Raw genomic sequence first — 13,547 nt, forward strand, 5'->3', positions numbered from 1 at the left:
CAGGGGCCGTAAGATAGGCAGCAGGAAACGTGGGCGACCCAAGAAGGCGGCTGCTGCCACTGCAGCAGAGCGCAAGATCAAGAAGAGCCAGAGTGCCCTGGATCTGCTGCACGCCAAGACCCTTTCAGCAGCGCCCTCTCAGGGTGAGACACTCAAATCATCATACTTAACACACTGTCATGAGACACGTTTCCCCAAAGTTCACCCAAACATGAAAAGTATTGAGTAAATTTTGACAACATTTTCATTTTTGGCTGAATTATCCCTTTAACTGGTTGAAAGTGGTTGTACTCATGAAGAGTTTGGTATTTCGGTAAGTTGACCCTGGTGTTATTGATCTACAGATGTATACGGGTCACCTCAGAGTCCATTCTATCAGCTACCTCCCAAAGTGGAACATTATACATCAAGCCAGCTTCTCCTGGGCCCGACTCCACCAGGCCTGCAGGCTTTGCTTGGTAAGTGCACTTAGGCTTGCATAAACATGGACTTGTAGAATACATACTTCCATTCTTAACGTAAACCTCTCATTCTTCCTCTAGATAACATAAAAGTCCAATACCTGCAGTTCATGGCCTACATAAAAACGCCGCAATACCAAACCAATCTGCAGCAAGCTCTTGAGCAGGAGAAGGTAAAGACATGTGGTTTTCCTTTATACGTTGTTTATCATTGACTACGTTAACATGGACACCAGAAAGTGGCTTATTGCGAGAAAGCAGCTTATTGCAGGAAAGTGCCGTTCCCATTTACATGCACTGTGATAGCGGCTTTCTCTTTTCTCCTTTATACATGCGACTCGGTCAGTAAGCAGCTTTCTCCACAGCAACGTAATTTCTCCATGACGCTTGTGTAATTAACAAACATGGCATCCGAGGAAGACTTCACTATTTTATTCGATTTATTTCTAGATATTCCAGAGTTGTTGCTGTGTTTGTTTCCTTAATGTTCTATCGTGACCTGCTGGGGAATCACGCTGCAATAGTGGTGTTTCCCTCGTCATCAAACTCCAGGATTCCCCCAGTGTACTTGAGTGCATACAGTATACGCGGCCGTGAGGGACAATAGTCGATATTTTAAATTGGTGTGTATAAATTGGCAAAGTTTACAGTGTATGTGCTTTTCCCACTGAACTATCAGTAATGTTGAATTCTTTCCGCTGTGTTGACTAATTGTTGGGCTCCATCTTATGACGTTTGTCATCCCGTCTATTAACGCAAATGCGCACTCCTCAAAAACCTGTAAGAACGGTGCCTATGCATTTACATGACCACATAAACCACAATCTCCCGGAGAAACCCTGGTGTGTTAAAATGGTTTCTCTTGATCCCATAAATGGTTAAGGGAAATGGCTTTCTCGTTTACATGTTGTCTCAGAACGGCACTTTCTGCAAAGCTCTTAAATAAAAAATTTTCTTAAGTGCATGTAAATGTGGTCACAGTCTCAATCTTGTTTACCATGTGGTTTTAACTAAAAATGCAAACCTCACCTTTCACTTAATTAATTTGTGATCTAAGCAGGTGTAAGGACTCTTTGATGTTGTTGAAACTTTGTTTTACATTTCTTTCCCTGATCTTCCTGTGAATTTATATCACAGATGAGACACACAGAACTGTCAGGTCAAGCCCAACAGCTGCTCAGCGCCTGTCACACACACAAAGAGAGGATCAGAGACCTGTTCCAGTATAAATTGGAGGAGGTAAGACTGTGTTTCAGTTCACTGAAATGTGCATTATCTGTTGACAAAGCCATTGGTAGATTTCGGAAATGTTACTTGTCAACTGAATGGCAAATTCAAAATTAGTATTATTTGCTGAAGTGAAACCCTGATGTCTCTTTTGTTGACAGCTGGGTGTGAAGGCGGTGACAGTGGAGGATCTGGTGCAAGCTCAGAAGGAGATCACTGCCCACAACATGCAGCTGAGAGAGCAAACCAAACAACTGGAGAGAGACATGGCTGAGCTTCGCGATCAGAGTCTGGTGCTGGTGAGAAATCCAGAATAAGCCATTATGACCTGCCTAAAAAGAGCAGAAAGATAGTTGCAGGGTTCCTAAAATCATGGACAACCTGGAAGTATGAGGGAATTTTAGAATGGTGCCTTCAGGCATGAAATGTCATCTAAATTAAAACAATCTTAAAATGTCATGTAAATATCTGTAATGAATATACATTTACTAGTTATGCTTTGGTCTTAAATACTTAATCGCCTAGATATTGCTCTTGTGTAGAGTTAAACTTGCTTGCAAGCCATAGTGAAGTCCGATCTAGTGATAACGAGCAACTGAAAAAGTCATGGGAATCCATTGGTCCAAAAGTGTGGGAATCTTAAATGTCTTGAGCAAAATTTGTTTGGCATTAGTAGGGAACTAAACATCATGATGATCACACCATTATTGTATGTGTTTTTGTGTGTGTGTGTGTGTGTGTGTGTGTGTGTGTGTGTGTGTGTTTCAGTTGAAGGCTCGATGCGAGGAGCTTAAGCTGGACTGGGGATCTTTATGTTTGGAAACACTTTTGAAAGAGAAAGCGGCTCTGCGAAGACAAATTTCTGAGAAACAGCGCCACTGTCTGGAGCTTCAGGTATTATACATGCACGAACACTTTCATCAGTTCAGAGCAGACTGACTACTGTATACAGTTTTATTTAATTTAAAAAATGTCGTAGCCATGGCACAGTGGTTAGCAGCCATGCTGATGACATGTTGAGCCTTGATGCTCGTGTGGGTGATGCAGGTTGGATTCCAGCTAGCAACGTGTCTTGATACCATTCCCAACCCTCTCTGTCCCCAATAATTCCCTGTCTCTCTACTGTTTCTGTGTAATAAATTAAATTAAAATAAAACGATTTATAATGTGTATTGTAATATACATTATGTAATTTGCAATATAACAATGTATATTTTTTGTTTTATTATTAAAGGGATAGTTCACCCAAACATGAAAATTCTCTCATCATTTACTCACCCTCATGCCATCACAGATGAGTATGACTTACTTTCTTCTGCAGAACACAAACAAATATTTTTAGAAGAATATTTCAGCTCTGTAGGTCCATACAATGCAAGTGAATGGTAGCCAGAAATCTGAAGCTCCAAAAAGCACATAAAAAGCAACATAAAAGTAATCCATATGACTCCAGTGTTTAAATCCATGTCCTCAGAAGCAATATAATAGGAGTTGGTAAGAAACAGAACAATATTTAAGTCCTTTTTTACTATAAATTTCCACATTCTTGTTTTGTTTTAGTTTTTTGCATATCGCCACCTACTGGTCGGGGCTGGTCAAATGTGGAGATTTATTGTAAAAAAATAAATTAAATTTTGATCTGTTTCTCACCCAAACCTATTATATTGCTTCTGAAGACATGAATTAAACCACTGGAGTCTTATGGGTTACTTTTATGCTGTCTTTATGTGCATTATGGTGCTTCAAGAGCTTGGAGGTTGCATTGTATGGACTTAGAGAGCTGAAATATTCTTCTAAAAATCTTTGTTTGTGTTCTGCTGAAGAAAGAAAGTCATACACATCTGGGTTGGCATGAGGGTGAGTAAATTATGAATTTTCATTTTTGAAAAATTAGGTGAACTATCCCTTTCAATATTTTAATTGTATCTATCTATCTATCTATCTATTATATAGACAGACAGACAGATAGATAGATAGATAAAAAAATATATATATATATATTAGTTGTGCTCAAAATTTGCATACCCTGGCAGAAATTGTAAAATTTTGGCATTGATTTTGAAAATATGACTGATTATGCAAAAAAACTGTCTTTTATTTAAGGATAGTGATCATATGAATCCGTTTATCATCACAATTGTTTGGCTGCTTTTTAAATCATAATGATAACAAAAATCACCCAAATGGCCCTGATCAAAAGTTTACATACCCTTGAATGTTTGCCTTGTTACAGATACACGAGGTGACACACACAGGTTTAAATGGCAATTAAAGGTTAATTTCCCACACCTGTGGCTTTTTAAATTGCAGTTAGTGTCTGTGTATAAATAGTCAATGAGTTTGTTAGCTTTCACATGGATGCACTGAGCAGACTAGATACTGAGCCATGGGGAGCAGAAAAGAACTGTAAAAAGACCTGTGTAACTAGGTAATGGAACTTTATAAAGATGGAAAAGGATATAAAAAGATATCCAAAGCCTTGAAAATGCCAGTCAGTACTGTTCAATCACTTATTAAGAAGTGGACAATTCGGTGATCTCTTGATACCAAGCCAAGGTCAGGTAGACCAAGAAAGATTTCAGCCACAACTGCCAGAAGAATTGTTCAGGATACAAAGAAAAACCCACAGGTAACCTCAGGAGAAATACAGGCTGCTCTGGAAAAAGATGGTGTGGTTGTTTCAAGGAGCATAATATGACGATACTTGAACAAAAATGAGCTGCATGGTCGAGTTGCCAGAAAGAAGCCTTTACTGCGCCAGTGCCACAAAAAAGCCCGGTTAAAATATGCCCGACAAGACCTTGACACGCCTCACAGCAGTGACGAGACCAAAATAGAGCTTTATGGTCACAACCATAAGCGCTATGTTTGGAGAGGGCTCAGCAGGGCTATAGTGAAAAGAAAACCATCCCCACTGTGAAGCATGGTAGTGGCTCACTGATGTTTTGGGGGTGTGTGAGCTCTAAAGGCACGGGGAATCTTGTGAAAATTGATGGCAAGATGAATGCAGCATGTTATCAGAAAATACTGGCAGACAATTTGCATTCTTCTGCACGAAAGCTGTGCATGGGACGCTCTTGGACTTTCCAGCACGACAGTGACCCTAAGCACAAGGCCAAGTTGACCCTCCAGTGGTTACAGAAGAAAAAGGTGAAGGTTCTGGAGTGGCCATCACAGTCTCCTGACCTTAATATCATCGAGCCACTCTGGGGAGATCTCAAACGTGCGGTTCGTGCAAGACGACCAAAGACTTTGCATGACCTGGAGGCATTTTGTCAAGATAAACGGGCAGCTATACCACCTGCAAGGATTTGGGGCCTCATAGACAACTATTACAAAAGACTGCATGCTGTCATTGATGCTAAAGGGGGCAATACACAGTATTAAGAACTAAGGGTATGCAGACTTTTGAACAGGGGTCATTTCATTTTTTTCTTTGTTGCCATGTTTTGTTTTATGATTGTGCCATTCTGTTATAACCTACAGTTGAATATGAATCCCATAAGAAATAAAATAAATGTGTTTTGCCTGCTCACTCATGTTTTCTTTAAAAATGGTACATATATTACCAATTCTCCAAGGGTATGCACATTTTTGAGCACAACTGTAAGTAGGAGAACGCGTGTCTGTTTATGCATGCCACTGTTGTCTTGTTGTCTGATCTGACTAGGACATGGTGGCTTTGAAGGAACAGTGCAAAGTGCCTCAGTGCTAGAAACACTGTCAGTAACTCCAGAAAGTTTATGTGCACATTGCGTAGTGATGTGGGCCAGACCCCATTCACTATTCTGCCTTCACTACTGCTCCAAACCTGTGAGTGACACGTCTGTCATCACCACTTCCCTCAGAGAGACCGCTCCCAAAGGGGGTTCCCTCCTGAAGGAAAGTGGGAATTCTCCAGTGATTGAGAGCGAGCATCCCCTCTGACGTCACTATCCCCCTACAAATTAAGTGACGGCGAGGACACAGTGCTGAAACTCTCATTTGCAATAGTCACAGTCTGAATGAGACTTTTTTTCTTCTCTGATAAAGGGACAAACAGCTGCAAATCGATCCGATGAGCTCCTCTGACAAAAACGCTTTACAGATCGGAGTTTAATCTGAGACCTAGATATATTATTTCTTGTGAAACCTTAGTTCTCCAAATGAGACACCAGTGCTCTCATATCTGTCTCTGCTTGCTGCCACGATAGAGCAGTAGATCGCCTAGGTAAGCAGACACCCTGAGACCTGTTAATCTCAGCAGCGTTAGCGCTGCTTCCACACACTTGCTGAACACTCTCGGTGCTAATGACAGTCTGAAAGGCACAGTCAAAATTTCTTAGGCTACTTTCTGATAAGCAAACCTTAGGAATATTCTGTGTGGTGGGTGAACGCCAGTGTGAAAATATGCATCTTTCAGATCGACTGACCTAAAACAGTCTCTGGGATGAACAAATTAAGAGAGCATTTTGAGTGTGAGCATTTTGAATTTGTACCTTCTGAGGTGTTTGTTGAGGTTCTGCAAGTCCAGAATGGGACGGAGACCTCGCCCTCTCTTGGGGATGACGAAATATTTGGAGTAAAAGCCCTGACGGCTGTCCTCCGCCGGCACCACCCTTATAGCTCTGTTGCTCAGCAAATTGGCTATTAATTCCTCCAAAATCCAAGCTGACTCACCCTCCGCTGTTGACATGAACACCTTGTTGAAGAGAGGTGGTTTTACAGTGAATTGCAGGTGACAACCCTGTGGACTGCGCATGCATGCCAACTTTGTGTGAACAAAGAGGGGCCCCCTTGTAGCTCTCTCTCACTGATGGTGCTGCGGTACCATCTAGCGGCAGAGCTGAGGATTGCAGCTCTAAAATGGACATTATTTGAGAGATTTTTGTTTATTTTCACAAATTGCTGTGCCCTCGGCCCACTGCCTAGATGCACAGAGAATCGTTTTATTTTTGTCACACTCATGTTTTCGTCCAAACTGTCCTCCTCTCTCTTTTCTTACCCTGTGGGTGGAGAGGGGAAATGCAAACTGAGAGGCACTGGGGGAACTGGTGCTAACACACTCCTTAAACTCTTTTTGCAAGAGCTGTGCAACACGAAACTTAGCTTTCGACTCCCCTGCCGAGTCCTCTTTGCTGGAGGGGGGGGGGGACTCTTCTTGAGGAAGGAGTGGAACAGAGACTTCATGAGTGCTGTTCACCCACTCCATGTTCCGAACCAGAATGTTGGTTAGGTCGCCCACCTTTTCTTGTTCCCCTAAGGGTTAGACGGGTGATGTTTGGCAGCTGCTGCCGCAAAAGAAGCCTTGCTTCTTGGCTGGGGCTATTTTGGCTGTGCCCCTTACTGCACTGACTGCTGGGGCGGTTTTAGGTTTGGGTCCTGAATTCAGATTGCCCACCTCTAAAATGGGTTGGAAACCCAGAATGTGACAGTTGTGGAGCTCGATCAGTTTTCGGGGAAGGCAAGTTTCAAACGCCTCCCCATCTTTCTTTCTTAAATCGCACTGCTGCTGCATCGTAGATACGTAACCCTGAAAACGACTTTTGATTCCACCAGTGCATCCAGGAAGTCCGTCTACTCTCTCTCTCTCTCTCTCTCTCTCTCTCTCTCTCTCTCTCTCTCTCTCTCTCTCTCTCTCTCTGACAAGCCCGACAAACCCAGCCAAAGAGACCATTCGCCCACGATGGCAAGACCCATGCTGCTGCCGCGGCTCTGGATGGCTCTTAACATGCGCAGGTTGAGATCTGCAATGACGCAGATCTCTTCCCACAATACCGTGTCCAGTGCCCCAGCGTCAGTTTGCCGGCCCATCTCCTCCATCAGCTCGGCTTGATACGCTGTGAGGAGCGAGGTGGCATAAAGTGCCGTTACAGCTAAGGCTGAAGATTGGTAGGTCTTCTGATAAATGGAGGCCAACAAGCTCTCCGTCCATCCCTGCAATGAAGGTGGAGCAGAGGAAAAGGCCGGTCGATGATCGGGGTGGAGGTGCCACCGATGCCTCGACCGGAAGGGGGCTGGACATCGCTAGATCATCCATCCCGTGCACATCTAACCTGGAGAAACCTTTAACAGGCACTGAGTAAACGGCTTGTCCCAAAAAGGTTGGATCTCCGCGATGCACACTGGGATGGCAGGAATCAATTGTTTGACCGGGGCAGTATGAGGATGGCAGCCGTTTACCATCATACAGGTCGAGCTCTGCATCCTGGCCCGCCTGCTGTGATGGCCAGTTGATGAAAAGTTTGGCTGCAGCCCATCTGCACATTTCAACCAGGTCCAGCTCTCCCTGGACAGGAGAGGGGGATGCATCCATTGCGCTGCCCGGTTGAGAATGAGCATGGAGAATAGCATCATCCTCCTCGCCATCATCCTCTGTATTAGAGAGTGCGGCCTGCTCATGTCTGACCCAGAGACAGGCGATACATAGCGGGTGGGAATCCTTGGGTGAGAGCATGGATCCACATGCGCACGGGAGGGATCCATTCCCTTAGCTCTGCCGTTCGGTGAGCTCGCAGTTGCCATTACAGAAACCTGAGTTCAAGAACACAGAGCCAGTTCACCACAATGTGCCACTCAATTCTGTGTTAATCCCCGGATCTCTCCTTAATGTGACAAGACCAGTTGATCTGCCACACCACCACAACGTGCAGGAGAGAGTAGAAGCTATAACTAATTTTAACTCATGTAAAACATGAAAAACATGTAAACCCGCCTTGACACGCTGGTATACGACACCCGTAGAAACAATATCAACACAGCAGAAAAGTATATTCACTTTGACAGTCAATTTATTCGCAAAAGAAAATGCCGTGCTCTGCGATGTACCTGAACGACTCATCGAACGAACTGTTTAGCGACCACTCCTTGCGAGTCCTGCTGAGGATATAGTCCAAATAATCTTCAAGGGGAAGAGACATGTGGCAGTGTCTTATATAGGGAGGTAGGTTTCCCTCATCATTGCTGTGATTGGGTTGTCAGCTGACAGACCTGGTGCCATTGCTTCCAGTGTCTGATACGCCTTTGGTGGATCCCATAGTGAGATACCGAACGAATGTTAGAAAGAGAACTTCCAATATTTATGAACGCATCTCGAGACACCTGAGTTTTCACAATTTGTTGCGCTGCATCAAGCTTTTTCAGTGCTGTTGTCACAAATTGACATTCTGATGAAGTTCAGGTTGCAAAGAGGACTTAATGTGACTGTTACACATGATTCCAGATTGTTTTTCACCTGGCAAAGTTTCAGCACTCGAAAAATGGTGAGCCAGTGGATTTTTATTTTTTATTTATTTATTTATTTTTTTTTTTTTTTTTTTTTTTTTTTGCTTTGGTGTGCAAAAAATTGATTTAGAGTTAGAGGCCCCTGGGCAATGGCCCAATCAGACCAGTGGTTAATCCATCCCTGAGCCAAGAATGTGACTGTTTAGGCTAGGTATCTGCTGATTAAGAAGGCTATTTTCAACGAGGTGCCGACTGCTTAATGGGTTAAACTATCTTTTATTCTGTGTGCACGTCTTGTTTAGAATACATTAGTTTTATTGTAGGCTACAACACAGGCCTGTTTTTCTATCCTATAGCTATTTTTGTTATACATCGTAACTGTTATTGGTAACGTTCTTTACTGAACAGCTGTCATATTAGATCAATGGCTAATGCACAACTGCACGTCGTGAAATACGCCCAACTTTTCAGTACATTTTTCTGTCGTAGATTTGGCTTCCCTGTTCATTATTTTCAACAATGTCCTGACTGTTTTAATGTGTTAAGTATTTTTTACTTGGTGAATTCCATTTAGAACAGGCTATTAGGGTTGCTCTATTGGTCCTGCAATATTCATTCAATTGTTTTCAGTAAACACACCTGAGTTCGCAGTGAATGTGTGTCGTGTTCTATATTTAATGTACAATGGCCCTTTTCAGCGGAATTTAGCATCAGATTTGGAATAGATTAAGTATTTAAAATTGGTCGCATGATTTTTTTATTTTTTATTTTTTATTTTTTTACTTATTTTTTTTTTTTGAAGGTTGGTTTCTTTTTAGACTAATCGACTCCAACATTTTCATTTAAATGTCAGTGACATTAGTCATTCTGCACATCTCTAGTATTTATATGCAAGTATATATAGATTTATATATATAAAATTATACATATTAGATGATTCTGTGATTCACATTAAATGTGTTATTTCAGTAATCACTGGGATTCAGCAAGAAATTTGTTAGATTGTAGATGGAGTGTTTTTTTTTATTTATTTTTTTTTTTGACTGATTATAGAAAAGAACCAGTTTGTGAATAGTTTGTTTGTCAAACTATTTAAATTATTGTAGGATTTGCATAGACAAACAACTTTTGTTGTTTGTAACGGTAGTGATAACAGTTTTGTTTACAGAACACTTAACTCATGCCCCTGCTTATATTTTTACCATGGTTGGCTCTGTGTCCAATCTGCATTTATGCAAATGGATTCCCTTTGGTGTCTCTTTTCAGATTAGTATTGTGGAACTTGAGAAGAGCCAGAGACAACAAGAACTGCTGCAGCTCAAGTCATCATACAGCCCATGTGAGGTCTCCCCCTACCGAAAAGCCCTGCCTGTCCAGGAGCAGCGCCCCACACTGGATCCTGACACCCCTAAACTCACCCCACAACCCTCTGCAGGACTCAATGGCCTTAGCCCTGAGCTGTCCATGAATGGCACTGCCTCGCCCGGCTATGAGAGAGGCGGTGGTATTGGAATAGGAAAAAACGAGCTTCTGATCCGCTACTTGCCCATTTCACCCGACCACGAGATTGTGCCACCCACCCCGGACTCCAGAACCAGGCAGCTAGGGCAACCCTTGCCCGACTACACCCGCTTTTCACCAGCCAAGATTGCCCTCCGCAGGCACCTCAACCAAGATTCTGCTGCCAATCAGTTTAGAGCCCTGGGGAACATCCACCGGTAAGTCTGAGACACATTTTATGTAAATAACATGCAAGGCAGGGGGAAATATTAAAAATGTATGGTATTCACAATTATATTGCTGACGAAATAAATTGTAAGCTACATTGTGAATATTGCAGTGATTATAATGCTCTTTTACTGGGCCGTCAACTTTCGAGACGCGCGAGTATGAGAGCATCAATACAGAGATTTTAGTAGCTCTTTCATTTAAACTTCAGTAGCAAAAATAGTGTTAGGTGCAGTTCACACCGTCCGTCTTTGACATTTGCACCGTGTCTCGCTATTCTTTCAAATTCTTGCGGAGAAGCGCTGTTTACAGACACAAGATGCAAACAAACAGCAACTTTTAAAAACCCGTCTCGACATCTGCTTTTATTTCTATTCATTGTGCTGTATCTATTTTTTTATTTTTTTTTAGCAGTTTAGAGTAAATTTGCTTTATTTCGCTTCATTGAATCAGTTTCAGTGATTCGCTTGAAAACACTGATTCAATGATTCGCTTGCATCATCACTAAAAATGTTTAAATGTTCATCCATTATTATATTTTATATGTTTATATATATGTAGGGATGTCCCCATTCCGATACCGGTATCGAAATTAGGTCTGAAACTGCGATCATGTACTTGTACTCATGCTTGTAAAACTGCTTTGATACAAAAAACAAAAAATTAATGTTGCGTAAACAGAAGCTAAAAATATGTAAGTGCATTGAGTGCCTAGAAAAGTGCTATATAAATGTAAGGAATTATTATTATTATTATGTATTACTACTGTATAATAGTAATATAGTTTCACTGTAATACTACTAATAATAAAAAAGAAAATCAATAGTATTTGTATTATATTTAAGCAATATCTCACTTCTGTTATGCAGCACTTTATTTGACAAAAATAACTCAAATATTATATTTTGGATAAAAACAATTCAATATTATGTTGAAAATTAAATTGTTTTAAAGTTAAAGTTTTCTTTAGTTTATTTATTTAGACACCATTTTGATGATAAATCTGAAATAAGCTGTTGATATGGAATTCAAAAAAATTAAATAAACAAAAAAAAATTGGTATCAGCGAGTACTCTTGTATGTATATATGTGTTTTTGACTGAGTGTGTTATGGTTTTTGGTGTTGTTTGGTCACTGATCACTCACATGTGTTTTCAGGGGGGACATTGGTGTGGTATCATCACCAACTCTGGGATTAAAACAGGCTTGCCCTTCACCAAACTTATCTGATATTCAACAGACCACCACCCTCAAGAGCACAGATAGGGTAAATTATGTGTAAATATATTAACATGGCCATATCTGCATGACCACAGGAAATGTAAAAACCCCTTGTTTTCCTGCAGGCAGATAAGGAGAAGAGTACAGCTGCTCCAGGTGACACTATAACCAGTCTGCCAATCAGCATCCCCCTTAGCACTGTGCATCCCAGCAAACTTCCTGTCAGCATCCCGCTGGCCAGTGTGGTGCTACCCAACCGTGCAGAAAGACTGGTATGAACCTGTGTGGACATCAGTGATAAAATATGAAGTCAAAGGCTTTGTTCAGATAGGCACCAAAAATCATATATTATATTGGCAAATCTGACAATATGGAATTATATATATGCCATTGGGACTTGAACTTGAATTTGCAGTTTGAACATGAATTACATCAAACTTGAAATTCAAATGTATGTGGTACAAATTCAGATCGTTAAATTCAGATTAAAGTTTTTAATACACTGATTCAGGTTTTATATTCAGATTTGGGTAAATTTGACAAAGACATCTGGGACACTCAGAAAGAGGTATCGAGCCTGTTTGTAATCGCACTCCTTCTTGACCAATCACAACGTAGCTCACAGTATACATTTGGAAGAGGAAGGGTCCATTGTGAAATAGTGCCAATTTTTGGTTCTGAACGAGAGTCATCACCTCTCTCTAGCATAAGTTACTTGTTCTGCCCTGATGCAAACTCCAGAGGTAATTAGTGTGATTGGCAAACAGGCTGTTAGATGCATTAAATAAATGTTTATATATATACACACACACACACACAGATACACTGGCAGCCAAAAGTTGGGAATAATGTACAGATTTTGCTCTTATGGAAAGAAATTGGTACTTTTATTCATCAAAGTGGCATTCAACTGATCATAATGTATATTCAGGACATTAATAACGTGAAAAATTACTATTACAATTTGAAAAAAATGTAATAGTAAAACTACTTAAACTACTTCAAAGAGTTCTCATCAAAAAATCCTCCACGTGCAGCAATGACAGCTTTGCAGATCCTTGGCATTCTAGCTGTCAGTTTGTCCAGATACTCAGGTGACATTTCACCCCACACTTCCTGTAGCACTTGCCATAGATGTGGCTGTCTTGTCGGGCACTTCTCACGCACCTTACAGTCTAGCTGATCCCACAAAAGCTCAATGGGGTTAAGATCTGTAACACTCTTTTCCAATTATCTGTTGTCCAGTGTCTGTTTCTTTGCCCACTCTAACCTTTTCTTTTTGTTTTTCTGTTTCAAAAGTGGCTTTTTCTTTGCAATTCTTCCCATAAGGCCTGCACCCCTGAGTCTTCTCTTTACTGTTGTACATGAAACTGGTGTTGAGCAGGTAGAATTCAATGAAGCTGTCAGCTGAGGACATGTGAGGCGTCTATTTCTCAAACTAGAGACTCTGATGTACTTATCCTCTTGTTTAGATGTACATCTGGCCTTCCACATCTCTTTCTGTCCTTGTTAGATCCAGTTGTCCTTTGTCTTTGAAGACTGTAGTGTAGGCCTTTGTGTGAAATCTTCATTTTTTTTGGCAATTTCAAGCATTGTATAGCCTTCATTCCTCAAAACAATGATTGACTGATGAGTTTCTAGAGAAAGCTGTTTCTTTTTTTTGCCATTTTTGACCTAATAGTGACCTTCAGACATGCCAGTCTATTG

General features: G+C 41.2%; 1 protein-coding gene across 4 annotated transcripts in view; it reads left to right on the plus strand.

Moving 5' to 3' along the window:
* Window positions 1-13,547, plus strand: part of LOC127439273 (histone-lysine N-methyltransferase, H3 lysine-79 specific-like) — a 54,763-nt gene that overhangs the window by 24,339 nt on the left and 16,877 nt on the right. For all 4 annotated transcript variants that reach the window (XM_051695486.1, XM_051695487.1, XM_051695488.1 and 1 more), the window contains 9 exons: window positions 1-143; window positions 345-458; window positions 543-634; window positions 1,599-1,700; window positions 1,850-1,987; window positions 2,457-2,582; window positions 10,158-10,609; window positions 11,778-11,886; window positions 11,966-12,112. The exon at window positions 1-143 is cut by the window's left edge and continues 95 nt beyond it. In XM_051695486.1, the coding sequence (XP_051551446.1) occupies window positions 1-143; window positions 345-458; window positions 543-634; window positions 1,599-1,700; window positions 1,850-1,987; window positions 2,457-2,582; window positions 10,158-10,609; window positions 11,778-11,886; window positions 11,966-12,112 (1,423 nt within the window). The remainder of the gene's footprint in view (window positions 144-344; window positions 459-542; window positions 635-1,598; window positions 1,701-1,849; window positions 1,988-2,456; window positions 2,583-10,157; window positions 10,610-11,777; window positions 11,887-11,965; window positions 12,113-13,547) is intronic.

Source organism: Myxocyprinus asiaticus, chromosome 50 (genome assembly GCF_019703515.2).
Source record: "Myxocyprinus asiaticus isolate MX2 ecotype Aquarium Trade chromosome 50, UBuf_Myxa_2, whole genome shotgun sequence".
NCBI classification, from domain to species: domain Eukaryota; kingdom Metazoa; phylum Chordata; class Actinopteri; order Cypriniformes; family Catostomidae; genus Myxocyprinus; species Myxocyprinus asiaticus.